Source organism: Eucyclogobius newberryi, unplaced genomic scaffold (assembly GCF_026437365.1).
Source record: "Eucyclogobius newberryi isolate DKJ021-1_F unplaced genomic scaffold, fEucNew1.0.hap1 SCAF_19, whole genome shotgun sequence".
In the NCBI taxonomy this organism is placed as follows: domain Eukaryota; kingdom Metazoa; phylum Chordata; class Actinopteri; order Gobiiformes; family Gobiidae; genus Eucyclogobius; species Eucyclogobius newberryi.
Window position 1 is genome coordinate 6,207,933 of NW_027315823.1, and position 15,811 is coordinate 6,223,743.

The window sequence follows — 15,811 nt, forward strand, 5'->3', positions numbered from 1 at the left end:
ATGACTTACATGTAATAATTTAAAGGCATTTGAACCAAAAAGTAGAAATCAGTTATTGTAGATTCAATAAAGGAACATTATTTTAGAGCCTCAAACACAGAAGCAGATCCAGTTTTAGTTTTCTCCAGTTTCTCTGTCACGAGACTTCACATCTTTACAGTTATATAATGATAATAATCATAATTCCCTGTGTGTGAAATCATTAAAGCTCAATAAACATATCAATCTAAAACTCAGTAGAATCATTGTCATAAAAACAAGCACAGTTTGATTCATTCATTTATTGTGACGACGGAACATAAATAATCATTCAATGTTTGCAATGAGACGAATGCGGCGCTCGCACTTCCTCGCAGAATCGCTTTAGTCCCAGGTTTAGTCCTGGGTTAAGTCCCAGGTTTAGTCTCAGTTTGGACGTGTGCGAGAGTGAGCCGGGCTTGAAGACCTCGAGTAACGTGACGTGAATGTGGAAGTAAAGGCAGCACATGTTTACGAGGCCTTGACCTGCATCGCTTGTTGGCTCTGCTGATGCTGCTGGATCTTCATGTTCATGACTTCGATCACGGCTGAAGAAAAAACACACAAAAACAGTCAAAACTACAACGCCAATACATTTTTTTTTTAAAAAGTATAAAAGACAAAACGGTTCATGAGAAAGAATCCGAAAACATTTAAAGCAGCACTATGTAACTTTTCTGGTTTGTCTCGATCTCCATGGAGACGAGCAGGTGACTTCACGATGTTAGCTTTGCTGCTCAGAGATTGTGGGTCGACCCTCGGAGACGTCGCACGGTAACGACGCGACTGGCCGAGAACATAATTTCTGAGCCGAGCCGCGTTCCAAACATAACGAGCGTGTGCCGTGACCATGTGGGCGTCGGCTCGGTGTGCCACGCCTTCTTAAGGTCAGGCACAAACAGGCCTTCACTCATCAGTCCGTCCCAAAACTGAACTTAATCCACAAAACACATAATCGCTGACGTCTTTACAGGAGTCGACAGACAAGTCACATGAAGTGTTATTATTATGACTATTATGATTATAATTATGTTACAATTAAGAAGAATCTGCACTTCCTCTACCTCTGGAGTTTGTGGAGTTGTTTAGAAGTGACACAGAGGAAGAAGAATTCAATGGATTTAGTGATTTGGGGTAAAACTGATGCTTTGGTAAACTTGTTAGCATGTTCTTTATGCTATAGTTATCTGAATAACTGTTCATATGTTACGTTAACATAGCAGACACTTACCACAGTTCTGTCTGTGCGTCATGTAGCTGAAGGTGTTAGCGTTAGCATACGTCATGTAGCTGAAGGTGTTAGCGTTAGCATACGTCATGTAGCTGAAGGTGTTAGCGTTAGCATACGTCATGTAGCTGAAGGTGTTAGCGTTAGCATACGTCATGTAGCTGAAGGTGTTAGCGTTAGCATACGTTATGTAGCTGAAGGTGTTAGCGTTAGCATACGTTATGTAGCTGAAGGTGTTAGCGTTAGCATACGTACACCTATTCACCATGTTCTCTCATCTGTTATTATTTTAAACTGCATTTCAAGATAAAAAAAATGCAACTTATGTTTTTTTCTTCTCTATTATGCATTTTTTGGCTGGTGCGACTTATACTCCGGAAAATACGGTAAATATTTAGTTCAATCTATTGTCCAAAAATAGATGGAGATACGAGGCCCCGGGTCAAGTGCCTGACCTTGTTTCATGGAGTGTTTCTCTTGTAAAGCCGGCTGAATCTTCTCGATCTGCTTCGTCAGGAAGTCGATCTTACGTTTGAAGAAACCCTTGGCGTCGTCCACATTCTGAGGGGACAAAACGTGCAGTTTCGTCAGCTCGCGTCGCGGACAAAGACGACGCGTTTACATTCTGATTTGACCAAAGACCACGTACTTTTTCCACGTAGTATCCGGTGCCGATGTCGACCAGAACGCGGTCCACGTCGTTCAGTTTTCCGGGAACGTACATCTGAAGAAGAACGTGTCAAGGGCAACGTTTGGACTCAAAGAGAATCATAATTAACACATAAACGCTAAGGAAAAGGCTGGAGGTCATTTCAATATCTGTGTCTCTTTCTGTAACTGATCAGAGCAATAATTATACTCATTATTTATCCGTTTGCTTAAGACAACACTTTGATAATCACAGCCTTAGAGCTAAAGCTAATTACTGGATCTCCGACGTATAAATGTATTTGTGTAAAGTCGGGTAAAACAGCAGAAGAACAGAGTCGTGACAAACGTGGAGGATACAGAACTGGTGAGCGGCACGAGCAGCTCTTTACCTGTAAAACAAGTGCAAAGAATGAATATTAAAAAAGAGGCGGACGATATGTCAACATGTCAATAATGTCAAGAATGTTGTGTGAGATTTACACACTTTTTTCATTTCGTTAGATTTTGGCTGGATGGTTTAGAATATTAATAAATAATGTATGATTTGAGGATACTTTCGCAGACACATTTTGCCCCAGTGCGACACACGTCCAAACACACATTTTACAGATTAAATCTCACCTTTATTGTTCGGGTTGAGGACGCTGAGACTGTCCTTCGCCTCCACAAACTTGGTCTGCACCACTTTGAGCTGCCCGATGGAGGAGGTCAGGAACTCCGTCTCCTAGGAAACCACAAACACAACATAAAACACAAAAACACATCTGCACAAAAATTTGAAAGCAATTTAATGATTTGTGATGACCGACATCGCGACCAAATCAAAATTAAGATCCTGCATTTTCTTTCCTTCTTGTTTTAAATGACAAGAAAAAAAAAGAAAAGCGTTTTACATTTAAAGTGGACTTTTCTGAAGAAAGGCTGAGCAAAAAGGACATAATTTTGCTTCTAAAATAATAATTAAAAAAGACTTGATTGAGTTGCACAATTGTCTCTTTTCTATAAGTTTAATCATCTTGACATAAAGAAGAAAACATCATTTATTTGTCCAACACTGGGGACGTTCAGGCACAGCAAGAGAATAGAAACATGCATTGAAAACTAACTAAATAACTTTAAAATTAGACTTAACACAATGTGAAGCTACAACAAAACAAACTCTTACGTGCAAATGTGTCATATATTATTGTTTTAATTATATGCATTTATGTTCTTCAGTGCAATATTAATAGGGAATAATTAAGTGTTACACATCATTATCTGTCATTCATTATTAGAATGTTGTGCTGTGTGATTCAATGTTATATATTTTTTTCAACAAATATCAAATTTAAAACATGAACAAAAGCATTTAATAAACGCGCCTTTTCCTGCAGAATAAGAGTTTATAAATTAGAGTTTTACACGGGGGGAAGTAGGTGGGACACAACATGCTAACGCGCGGAGCTAAGTTAGCATCGCAAGTTTTCCCGCTAAAGTTCGTGCGATTGCGCTTTTGTTCGAATCTTTTACTTCGCCGCGTTAAACCGTCAAACGCCGCGTCGTTACCTGGTCCAGCTGCGTCTTTAAACTCTCCAGCTGAGGCAGAGAAAGGTCTGTCAGATTCACAGCCATGATGTTTGAGAACGCGTGAGGCGGACGAACTGCTTCCGGTGCAGCGGCGGCGGAATGTTGCCCTCTTCCGGTGACGCTTGGGATCGCACTCTTTTTACAATTGACACTATTATTAAAACCTTTTGGAAAGACTGTTTACAATTATACGTCACATTGAACTCAACTTTAGATTAAAATTTGAACGTAACATTTTTGATTTTCATGACACAAAAGTGGACAAGTGGAAAGAAAATGGCAATTAATTTAATTCTTATATTTAGCTAATTCTATATTCATAAAAGTACATTTTCATCATCAGTATCCCTTTTTTCCTGTCGTTATTAAACAAATTGAATCATATTTGCTCACCATTTCCAAAAGTTTAAACAAAAAAGCCATTTCTACCTATGAAAATTGTATGTCACTAAATCGTTTTGATATGTAATTGTAATTGTAATATGCCCCCCCTGGCATTCCTTTAACTGCTTGTGTTCTGTCATAAATGTAAAATTGTAAATTGTATGAAGAAATTTGACAATAAAAACAAACAAAGCTTTTCTTTTTACAGTTTGAACCGATGAAACCAAGAAAAAACAGGCAAGAATCAGGGCGAAACACCTCCTCAAACTGTAGTAAAAGTGGGACGAATGTAAGTTTATAGATTAAAAAAATACATATTGTAGAAAAGACACTCAGTAAAACCTGTTTGGTCGAGTTTGTTTGCTGTCATTTCAGTTTAATTGACGTTTACATGCGTTTGTAGCTTGGGGAATATGTCCAGTAGAGTTAAGAAGACAAGACAGGACGCGTTGTATGGAAAATAATTTATTCCCTGACAATTTACAGGCTAAAACAAGTGAATTATCCCTCACACACGGAGTTCCACCAGGCGCTGTGCTTGGAACGTTTTCCCTCACGCTCTTAAAACAAAGAATATGAATATTATTAATGAAGGTTGAACGTCTCGGGACCAGCCTCGCAGTACTTTTCCATGAAGATGTTCTTTCTCTGTCCGTTCCTAATATGGTCTAATATGGACATGGAGATACCTGACCTTGAGTCCATGAGAGAAGCAGAGCAAGGAAATACATGTATATATTTGCAGTGTGCGTGTGAAGCCAGCATTACAATATTAAAGGTTTATTAATGACACCACCCTCTGTAGTTTTACGTCTTCAAAGTGTTTTACGCTACACCATAAAAAATAAAGAGGGGAGAAAGTGAGAGAAAGAGAAAATAAGGCTCTTCTTCTTTGGTGTTTTATTGCAGATGGTATCCAAGTAGTTATACGTCTTGGACTTTGTTCTTTAGACTTGTTTTTGCTTTTAATGGTGGTTGTCAACTGAAAAGGTGCTCTTATCGCCACCCACTGTAGATAAGATAGGATAAACCTTTAATATCCACACAAGGGGAAATTACGTGTTCCAACGCAGTAGAAACAGGAGGAAAGGACAGATAATAGGAAGTTTCAAAACACTCTTAATAGAACTCTTATGAACAAAACAAAAAAACTCTTATGAACAAAACTCCTCTCCTATCTTAATAGGGAATGGAGGGGGGGAAATAAAATAAAAATACAAAAAGATAAAAAAGTAGTTATACGTCTTTTGTAGTTGTACGTCTTTAAAGTATGTGTTTTACTGAGCAAGAGCCAGTGAGAAAAAGGAGTGAAAGCTAGAGGAGAGAGAATCAAAGGGAGAAACTTCTTTGGTGTTTTATGGCAGTTGACATCCTTCTGTCCAGTAGAGAGCGCTCCAGCCTTTGCATGATGGAGCGCTCTGTGACGTCTCAAAGCGTTCTTCTTCTTTGGTGTTTTATGGCAGTTGGTATCCAAGACTTCTTTCTTCCTCTCAAAAGCATTCAGTCTGGCGTGGAAAAAAAGCCAGCTGGAATAAAGTCTGGCGGTAACGCAACACTTGGATACCAACCGCCATAAAACAGCGTTCCATTCCTGTCCACTTTGACCACATGTGCTTTGAAGAGAATAAAGTCTAAAGACTAAGAAGTACAACTAAGAAGGAGAGGAAGATGAAGAAGAGTCTCCTTGGAATAAAGCCGGTTGGTCTCTGAAACAACAACTATTCTAGTCACAAAGACATATCATGACCTCATGGGCTTTGTAACACCAAAGCAATGGAAGGAGTACTTTTACGGACTACGACAGAGTCTGAGGACTACGACAAAGTCTGAGGAATAAAGTCTGGCGGTAATGCAACACTTGGATGCCAACCGCCATAAAACAACAACAACAACAACAACTACGACAAGGTCTGAGGAGTGGAGTCTGGCGGTGGTGCAGCACTTGGATGCCAGCCGCCGTAGAGCAACAACAACAACAACAACTACGACAAAGTCTGAGGAATAAAGTCTGGCGGTAATGCAACACTTGGATGCCAACCGCCATAAAACAACAACAACAACAAGATCTGAAACAACAACAGCAACAACAGTCTAAGGAATAAAGTCTGGCGGTAATGCAACACTCGGATGTCAACCGCCATAAAACAACAACAACAACAACTACAGTAGGTGGTGGTAATGCAGACGCAGCACAGTTTACAACATCCACCATAAAGAGTACAAAATCCTCTCTATCCACAACCAGGGTATTCTCATTAATTCTGGAACCTGCACTGGGACCTCCACTCTTGAAACCTTCACACTTCTTGGGAGCCACGCTGGCCTTTCTCATTTCGCCCTGGCTGGGAGCAGCGCTGGCTCCCCTCTCTGTATTTACTCTAAACTCGTTACTTGAAACTTTCTTGACTGCATCTGCATAGGATATACCTTGAGAGACCTTTATTTTCTGCACCTCAGCAGCTCTTTTGCTAAACCTGCATCCCCCGTAGGCAGAGCTATGTTCTTCCCCACAGTTACAGCACTTCAGTTTTGCTCCCACGTCACACTTCCCATACTCGTGATCTCCTGCACATTTACCACATCTTTGCCTCCCTCTACAGACCGCTGCAATATGCCCAAAGCGCTGGCACTTAAAGCAACGCAGGGGCGGCGGAACATATGGCCTGACGTCATGGCACATGAACCCAATGAACACCTTACTAGGCAGGCACCTCCCTTCAAGTGTTACCATTACCGACAAGCTGTTCAGAGACAACAACAACGGATCAGTATCCAATTATATAAGAAGAAGAAGAGTCTAGTCTCCGGTCTGGAGAGACGGGAGATGGAGGAGGAGAGTGGATCGGTGGTCGAAGACATTCTGGACGGCGTGGAGGAGCAGCCTTTTCTGGCTGCACGTGCCCGGAAAAGTAAAAAGTCCCTTAGCTCGTCCGAGGGTTCTGGAAATGAGTAGCAGGATGAGGCTGAAGCAATTGATATCCGGAGTGAGAGCAGAGACTGTAAGGTGATCATAAAGCTTGCACAGGATAGTGCATCCTTTAAGGAGTGGAATTCAGTGGCATTGTCAAAGAGCCTAACTGTAGCTGTGGGAGTGATCAAGAGTGCGAGTGTCCTTAGAGATGGCTCGCTGCTGGTCGTGTGCAAGGACGCGGCTCAGCAACGGAAGGCGATTGGAACTAAACGTCTGGGTGGAAAGGACATTCTTGTGTCTGATGCTGAAAGAAACACGGTCAGAGGAGTTATCGTAGGTGTCCCTACGGCGACGTCTGTGGATGAAGTTAAGGAGAATTTGACTGGAGCTACGGTGGTGGACGCTAGGCGGTTGAAGGTGACCCGGTCTGGGGTAAGATGTGACAGCTTGTCGGTAATGGTAACACTTGAAGGGAGGTGCCTGCCTAGTAAGGTGTTCATTGGGTTCATGTGCCATGACCTTAGGCCATATGTTCCACCGCCCCTGCGTTGCTTTAAGTGCCAGCACTTTGGGCATATTGCAGCGGTCTGTAGAGGGAGGCAAAGATGTGGTAAATGTGCAGGAGATCACGAGTATGGGAAGTGTGACGTGGGAGCAAAACTGAAGTGCTGTAACTGTGGGGAAGAACATAGCTCTGCCTATGGGGGATGCAGGTTTAGCAAAAGAGCTGCTGAGGTGCAGAAAATAAAGGTCTCTCAAGGTATATCCTATGCAGATGCAGTCAAGAAAGTTTCAAGTAACGAGTTTAGAGTAAATACAGAGAGAGGAGCCAGCGCTGCTCCCAGCCAGGGCGAAATGAGAAAGGCCAGCGTGGCTCCCAAGAAGTGTGAAGGTTTCAAGAGTAGAGATCCCAAGTGTGCAGGTTCCAGAATTAATGAGAATACCCTGGTTGTGGATAGAGAGGATTTTGTACTCTTTATGGTGGATGTTGTAAACTGTGCTGCTCAGACTCAAAGCAGAACTGAAAGGATCAGGATCATTGCTAAAGCTGCAGGGAGATTCCTTGGAACAAAGGAGCTTGATTGGGCAGATATAGAAAACAGGCTAAAGGCGCTAAATGGGAGTCGGAGTGATGGGGGTCTGCTTTTGGGGAGTCAGAGTGATCAGAGTGACGAGATGGGGGTGGTCTCCTGTCCTCGCCCAGTCTCGTAGACGCACGGCTACCAAGCAGCGACATCAGTGGACATATTAAAGCCTATAGAATGAAGCCTAAAGAATAAAGCTGTACGGTGGAAGCACCGAACGTCAAAGAAGGAGAGGAAGATGAAGAAGAGTCTCCCTGGAATAAAGCCGGTCGGTCTCTGAAACAACTATTCTAGTCACAAAGACATATCATGACCTCATGGGCTTTGTAACACCAAAGCAATGGAAGGAGTACTTTTACAGACTACGACAGTCTGAGGACTACGAAAAGTCTGAGGAATAAAGTCTGGCGGTAATGCAACAATTGGATGCCAACCGCCATAACACAACAAACACCGCCATAAAACACTAAAGAAGAGCTCGCCAAGTCTAGAGCGGAGCAGTCGAGACGTTTGAGCAGCAGACGGCGAATGGTTTGAGAGACTAAAGGAGACGCATCCTCAGAGCCGGGTCATTTCTCCGCGCATCAGAAGAGAAGTAGCGCACGGATTACATCGAAATCATCCAGCCATGGCCAACCAACCGATGGACGCGATGGCAAAGGTTTTGGAAATGGTGGAGGAACAGGTCGACGCAGAGCTGAGCAAACTGAACGACTTGGACGACGACGAATTGGAAAGGATTAAAGAAAAGCGGCTGGAGTCTCTGAAAAAGGCCCAGAAACAAAAGCAGGAATGGCTGTCGAAAGGTCACGGGGAATACAGGGAAATCCCAAGCGAGAGAGACTTTTTCAGAGAGGTGAAAGAAAGCAAGAGAGTCGTCTGCCACTTCTACAGAGACGCGACTTTCAGGTGCGAGATCCTGGACAAACACCTGTCCATCTTGGCCAAGAAGCACGTGGAGACCAAATTTCTCAAATTGAACGTGGAGAAGGCGCAGTTTCTGACGGAGAAACTTCGCATCAAGGTCCTGCCATCGCTGGCGCTGCTGATCGACGGGAAGACCAAGGACTACGTGGTTGGTTTTACCGATCTGGGAAACACGGACGAGTTTCCCACGGAGACGCTCGAGTGGAGACTGGGCCTCGCCGGCGTCATCGATCACAGCGGCGGCTCGAGGGAGACTCCGACGCAGAGTAAGACCACGACGTTCACAAGAGTGGAGAAGAAGACCATCAGAGGGCGTGACTCAGACTCTGATAATGCCGAAGATGCTAAAGAGAGCTCCCTGGATTTTCTCAGGACGACTTCATTTACCTTTCGAAACATGTAGATTTGACCTTTTTCTCTTAATTGATCGTGTGTTGTATGTAATTTGTATTTAAAATAAACTGCAAAATCAAGTGTACCTTAACCATAATTCTCTAAATAAATGGCTGCAAAGGAAAACCAGCAACAAGAAACTGCAGGGAATACCAAATATATTAACTTTACTAGTTTCAATTCAACTTAGAATAACTCAGTTTAATACAAACTGTGAAGGGACCTCGTACAGATCACATTCCTAGATAAGGAGAAAGCTGCAGACGAGCCCAAAGACATCTGTGTGCGATAGACCGGCGAGTGGAAGAATACTGAGCGAGGCGTCACCCTTCATATTACGCTCTATATCCAAACGCTATAAATGTACGAGCAGCGCAGGGAAAGCTGTGTGTAAGTCGCTGATCACATTCGATAGGGACAGATGTAAGCATTCTGTTATCTCTGTATTAGAATTGTACTGACAGGGATTAAACATTTGATTCATTCTAACCATTTTGATTCTTGCCCTTTCTTTCATAAACGAGCACGGCGACAACTGTCATTTTAAAACTGTTATAAAAACATTTTCAGCTGCCATAAAACCACAGTACATTTCATCAGCGTGAGAGAAATAAAACAAATCACCAACTGACATTTATTCAAAACTGTTTGACGGACAGTTAAAAAAGCTCATTAAAATGCGTATTAATAGTTACATTTACAATGCTAAAATAGTAGACGTTCAAGTCTTTAATAAAACGTAAAATGCATTTAGATTTAAATTAAACAAATGTACACGTGCCACAGAGTTCACCACATGAAATCAGATCGAGGAACTTTTCTGATGCAATTCACGGGAAATGAACTGAAAACCTGCACGTTTTGAACCTCGTCAGTTTGTTATTAATATCTATGACTTAGAGTATTTCAACTAACCAGAACCACGTGTTTTGGGGTTGAAAAAAGGCGTCTCGTTTAGAAACTACTGTGAAAAAACACTTTAGTCAATCGGTTTCCTGTGGTTAGTCCTGGTAATTAAACAGATGAAAAGGTCAATTAGCGTAGATCTACAGCCTCAGTCTGTGTGGCGAGCGCCTCAGTCTGTGTGGCGAGCGCCTCAGTCTGTGTGGCGAGCGCCTCAGTCTGTGTGGCGAGCGCCTCAGTCTGTGTGGCGAGCGCCTCAGTCTGTGTGGCGAGCGCCTCAGTCTGTGTGGCGAGCGCCTCAGTCTGTGTGGCGAGCGCCTCAGTCTGTGTGGCGAGCGCCTCAGTCTGTGTGGCGAGCGCCTCAGTCTGTGTGGCGAGCGCCTCAGTCTGTGTGGCGAGCGCCTCAGTCTGTGTGGCGAGCGCCTCAGTCTGTGTGGCGAGCGCCTCAGTCTGTGTGGCGAGCGCCTCAGTCTGTGTGGCGAGCGCCTCAGTCTGTGTGGCGAGCGCCTCAGTCTGTGTGGCGAGCGCCTCAGTCTGTGTGGCGAGCGCCTCAGTCTGGGTGGCGAGCGCCTCAGTCTGGGTGGCGAGCGCCTCAGTCTGGGTGGCGAGCGCCTCAGTCTGGGTGGCGAGCGCCTCAGTCTGGGTGGCGAGCGCCTCAGTCTGGGTGGCGAGCGCCTCAGAGCAGGTGGATGGGGAGGCCGTAGACGACGGGCGCGGCTCCGATCAGGTGTTTGAGGATCGGGGCCTGACGAGCTGGACCCATGAAGTCCAGTAACGGGGCCCCGGGTCCAGAACCAAACCAGGACTCGAGCAGGGCCTTGGTGAAGCGGTCTATGTCCCGATCGGTCACGTCCCACAGGTTTCCCAAAACAAACGGGCTGCGAAAGAGACAAACAGAATTTGAGTTCAAATGTCGTCATATACATTTATTTATCTGTCCTCACCATCGTGCGGTGAGGTAGTGTGTATCTATACATATATATATATATATATATATATATATAATTACCATCCTGCTGTGAGGTAGTAGAGTACGATGCCTTGTGCTTCTTGCTCTCCTCTTGCAGCCAGAGCGGCGCTGGAGCAGCCGAACAGCAGCGACGCCGCTCTCATCTGTTGCTTCAGGACGGCCTGACTGTCCAAGAACCTCGCCCCGGCACCATGACCCACGTAACTGTGTGAGAAGCACCCGTCACTGAGAGAAGCACCCGTCACTGAGAGAAGCACCCGTCAACATGACCCACGTCCTTGACACTCGCACGTAAAGATCCTTGACCCTCGCACGTAAAGATCCTTGACCCTCGCACGTAAAGATCATGTAAAACTACTTGACAGTCGCACATAAAGATCATTGACACTCACATGTAAAGATCTTTGGCTGAAACGGCCTCCATCAGCTTTGCAGAATCAGGAGCTTCTCCACACACTCCATCCCAGTCCGATCGACTACAACAGCAACAGAAACGCCATCAACACCTCGACAGAGCGACGGCGAGCGCGGGCGAACACCCGGGCGAGCGCGGGCGAACACCTGGGCGAGCGCACATGAACCCCGGGCGAGCACACATGAACCCGGACGTACCTGCTGAAACACTCCTTGAATCGGTCCTTTGAGTTTTCCAAGTTTCCATCCGGATCCAGGACATAAAACACCTCCTTTGTGTCGACGCCCTGCTTCAAGACGGAGCGCGGCGTGATCTGAGACAAACGTTTATAACAATGGTTGCGCTCAATCGTTCCGTCATGATTTAAAGGTCAAATCAACACTTTTACATATTACAAGGTTACACTTTTATTTTGGCAACTTCCTGTGTAACCGGAAGGAGTCGTGAAGCGAAAATCTACTCGAGCGTCAAAGAAAAGGTAACGCAAAGTAACGTGATAAAAGCCCTAAGCTACAGTCGAGGGACAAGGTTTGTAATATAAATGTTTTACAAATGTATGGAAAAGAGTTATGCTAATGTATTTTGAAATATTAGAACTTGTGCCACTTTTTTGGACAGTGAATATAGAGTTTCCAAGAGCACATGTTTTAGTCTGCCCTCAAATATGAATGATCCGGTGGACTGAGTCTGGTTTAAAAAAACTACACACATTGCAATGTTTGAACAAAATATATTAATCTCGTCCTTTTCAAATTAGTGTACGTGCTAACTCAAGCGCACTCCTCTGCCTACGTGCTAACTCTCTTGTACATTTTTAGGTTGTTCAGAGCAGGTTTTGAGCTTGTTTACCTCTTTGTCGATGCTCAAGGCGATCAGAGAGTGAAGCGAAGGCATTCGACTGACGGAGCGAGACTTCAGAAAGGAGACTGTTTCCCACGGCAACTTGTGCAGGTGCTGGACCCAGAAAACACGTTCACAGAGTCAAATACAGTGAGAAACTATAGAATGAGAGAACGGGAGGGAAAAGTGCATAAAAAGGACAAGTGACAATTCTAAAAAAATATGTATCGTTTGCTCACACATGTTTAAGATGTTTGTTGAATGAATGTTTTTAAAATCAAATTATCGATGTTTAAACCGTTGGTTGAATCATAGACGTTTAAGATTTTTACGTTGAATTATTGATGTTTATGTTGAATTAATGATGTTTCCAAGCAGTTCCTTGAATTATTGACGTTTATGTGTAATTCATGACATTTTCAAGCAGTTTGTTGAGTTCAAGATGTTTAAGGTGCTTAGGCCAAGAAGAAAAAATGGTGCGTTTTCAGTAACCCGAGCGAGCTGGATTTCAAAATAAAGAAAACTGGACCTTAAACATTTGATCGCATATTTACTGGCCGTATGTTTCGAGAATGTCAAATATAGAGAGAATCCAAAAGCTGCGGGAAAAAAAAAAAAAGAAAAAAAAAATCATCTGTGAGGATTGTAAAGATATGAAAATCGCCGCACTTTTGATCAGTTTTCGTTTTACCCGAGCGTCCAGACCGGCTGGACCACTAGATCATACACTCCTAACTCACAGGATCAGACTCTGGAGTGTATGATCTAGTGCCTGTGCAGCGGTGAAGATATTTTGTGTGACGGTCGAAAAGTGCTCACATCACGTAGTTACAAGAAAACTAGTGTCACGGGTTCGTCTGCACCAATAACGCCACTTCAATGCAAAGCGCTCACTTCTGAGAAAAGAAAACAGTCTGCAAAACCTGTGCGAGGATGGAGATATATATATATATATATAAAAATCCGACATACCGACCTGTTTTTTTCCCCCCAATGTTATCGGAAACACACCATTTATTTTTTTTTGGCCCAATATAGAGACATTTGCAACATTTATGCTGAATCATTTTCACTAAGAGCGTACACACTGGCCCTGTAACCTACTGTATACTGCAACTAAATATAGAATAAAAAAATTAAAATCACTAAACAATCGACAATTTTCAGCCTTTAAGAATATTCATCTTTTGTTTTAGTAGTTATCTATGAATGTCTGAAAACGACAGGGCCCAGATATACAAGATGAACACAAATCGATGAGTCGTCTATAATCCAGATTCAGACCTTGTCCAGAATGAGGACGACGTGGCCCGCGGGCTCGTCCCGGTCCAGAAGCTGGGACACTGCGTCCTGGAGAAGCTGCTCGCAGTGAGAGTCCCACTGAGGACAAACGCCAAACGCAAACGCTCTCAGGTCGTCTTCAGAGAGAACGGGAGCGGCCGACAATAAAGCCTGAAAAACACGTTTAGACATTTGTACAACGGCCGCCATAATCGCACTGAAGTCAAAAAGTCTGAAACATGATCTAGACGAGCGCCTTCGAAGATGAAGAGAGACAAGATCCACGAAGGACGATCACGCAAGTAGAAGCAGTAGATTTTGGTCAGGAAGACTCACTTTGAGCATGTGCAGATTGAGGTGGACGTCTCTGGCGGTCAGAGCCGTGTGGAGGGTGTGGACTTGTGCGTCCAGCTCCGAGTCTGAAGACAGCGGTAAAAGAAGACTTTTCCAACAAGTCAGCATCAGCTCCATCTCATTCAGCAGCACCTGCACAAATATGACGCGTGAATAATCAAATGTGCAAAAATATGTAACATTTGTAATACCAATTTGGTGATATGATATCCATATTGTGGGCTGCTGCATGTATAATTAAATATTATAGTTTTCTCAGTAGATTTTACGTTTTGTACTGAGCTTATTTAAATAATTTTTCGATTTGTATATTTAATAATCTTTTTGTAGCATTTTTTAAAAACTAAACGATATTCAAATTTTGCACATCTTCAAAACACCATTCAGGAGATGTAAATATAGACATGAATGGAATGTTGCTGACCTCGACTCGCTCGTCCAGAAAGCGGCGTCCTTCCCACCATTTTGCTTTTTCGCCCACAGAACTCACCACCTTCTGCTCCACCTGAATACTGTCGATCTCCTGCACCATCCAGCTCAGAGGGCGCTGACGGAGCAAAACACACGCTCAAAATACAGATGGTCAGGAAAACACTTTCACAAGCAAAATGTAGGACTCTGCTGAAAAAGACCAGTAAAGTCGTAGTTGTTTATTTGCTGCTACAGTGTATTATTAATGAAAGTGTTCATTCTTTTCTGTATATTTTGATTTAATAATGCCACCACCTTTAACATAACATTTTTGCATGCGATTTAGTCTCAATGCGAAAACTTTAAAATGTCCCAGCAGCACATCTGCGCATTATCTACACACACAGACGCATGATTGTCTCTCAAACATGGTGTATCGCGTGCTCAGTGCCAAGTGCGGGCGCGCTCGGTGTCATGAGGCTGACCTGTCGTCTGGAGCTGGGGATTTGCACGGTGACGGGGACACAGTCCTTTTCCAGTCGAGAGAGGAGGAGACAGTCGCCCATCTGCCCCGGCTTCAGCCCCACGGCGGACAGAACGCATACCACCACGCCTGAGGGGGACAGAGGGGCGGGGCAGGGACAGAGGGGCAGGAGAGGGACAAAAATACTCTTATTTGAAAGCGTACAATCACTTTCTCGCCATTATTTTTTAAACAATATACTTCATAATCAAATTTTGCATATCTTCACAACATTTCCCATATTATCTAACCATTGATATATTTCCCACTGGTTATTCTGAACAGTCATTATAAAATGTCTTTTTTGGAGGGAAGAAAATATAAGCCACCACAGTCTCCTCTTTTAATGGGAAAGGTTTATTATGAGTAAAATATGTATATTTCTTACCCTGGTACTATTCAAATGACAATTGTATTATTGCGTCTAGATGGAGATAATAAAACACATGTCTAAACACTTGTAATAACGGCCTTAGTTACAGAAGGACAAACCTCACCAAAGCTGCTCCTGAGGCCCGTCTGCTCTAAACCGTTTGTGCAGAAGCGGTGAACGTGACAGAAGTACCTGGAGGAAGCTGCTGGATCTGCTGCGTGAACTGTTCTGTGGCGTCCGAGTCGTCTGCGCTGGTGAAAGAGAAGACCTTCTCCAGCTGCTTCAGCCTCTGAGCCGCCGAGGACCCGGAGTCATCTGGACTGGGCTCGTTTAAGCTCAGGGAACTCAGACGCTCCTGCAGCTCGTGGGTTGAATTCTTGTTTAGCTTCCTGGGGAAAAGAAAACAACGGTTCAGTTTAGGGGAAATGGATCGAGAATTAAATACTAGGATATTGACAAAAAGGACACACACACACACACACACACACGAGAGGATTTTACAGTTCTGAACCATTTTTAAACGCACGACAAATGGAGTAAGAAAGACTACGAATCCAATCTGACGCCAAAGTGAG

At 43.7% G+C, this 15,811-nt stretch overlaps 2 protein-coding genes and 1 pseudogene across 2 annotated transcripts in view; 1 reads left to right on the top strand and 2 right to left on the bottom strand.

Moving 5' to 3' along the window:
• Positions 1-292: 292 nt before the first annotated feature.
• pfdn5 (prefoldin 5) lies at positions 293-3,584 on the bottom strand. Its single transcript, XM_072452793.1, has 6 exons — positions 3,446-3,584; positions 2,519-2,621; positions 2,255-2,286; positions 1,896-1,970; positions 1,702-1,807; positions 293-566 (listed from the first exon to the last, which is right to left on the bottom strand). The coding sequence occupies exons 1-6, from the start codon at positions 3,509-3,511 to the stop codon at positions 490-492; spliced, it is 459 nt and encodes a 152-aa protein (XP_072308894.1). The 5' UTR covers positions 3,512-3,584; the 3' UTR covers positions 293-489.
• Positions 3,585-8,418: 4,834 nt separating this feature from the next.
• LOC140366273 (thioredoxin domain-containing protein 9 pseudogene) lies at positions 8,419-9,176 on the top strand (annotated as a pseudogene).
• A 1,540-nt stretch (positions 9,177-10,716) lies between these two features.
• Positions 10,717-15,811, bottom strand: part of espl1 (extra spindle pole bodies like 1, separase) — a 29,500-nt gene continuing 24,405 nt past the window's right edge. The window contains exons 23-32 of the mRNA XM_072451515.1: positions 15,429-15,625; positions 14,826-14,953; positions 14,354-14,476; positions 13,912-14,061; positions 13,579-13,746; positions 12,304-12,408; positions 11,652-11,767; positions 11,432-11,515; positions 11,079-11,243; positions 10,717-10,947 (exon numbers count right to left, since the gene is read on the bottom strand). Coding sequence (XP_072307616.1) covers positions 10,746-10,947; positions 11,079-11,243; positions 11,432-11,515; positions 11,652-11,767; positions 12,304-12,408; positions 13,579-13,746; positions 13,912-14,061; positions 14,354-14,476; positions 14,826-14,953; positions 15,429-15,625 — 1,438 coding nt within the window. The 3' untranslated portion in view covers positions 10,717-10,745. The remainder of the gene's footprint in view (positions 10,948-11,078; positions 11,244-11,431; positions 11,516-11,651; positions 11,768-12,303; positions 12,409-13,578; positions 13,747-13,911; positions 14,062-14,353; positions 14,477-14,825; positions 14,954-15,428; positions 15,626-15,811) is intronic.

What these genes read in the sequence shown, in the direction of transcription:
- pfdn5 (XM_072452793.1), bottom strand. Translation starts at nt 3,511, where the DNA reads ATGGCTGTGAATCTGACAGACCTTTCTCTGCCTCAGCTGGAGAGTTTA. An exon ending in CCGGATACTACGTGGAAAAA is followed by an intron (nt 1,808 to 1,895) that starts GTACGTGGTCTT and finishes TTGTCCCCTCAG; the next exon opens with AATGTGGACGACGCCAAGGG. An exon ending in GAAACACTCCATGAAACAAG is followed by an intron (nt 567 to 1,701) that starts GTCAGGCACTTG and finishes TTTTTTCTTCAG; the next exon opens with CCGTGATCGAAGTCATGAAC.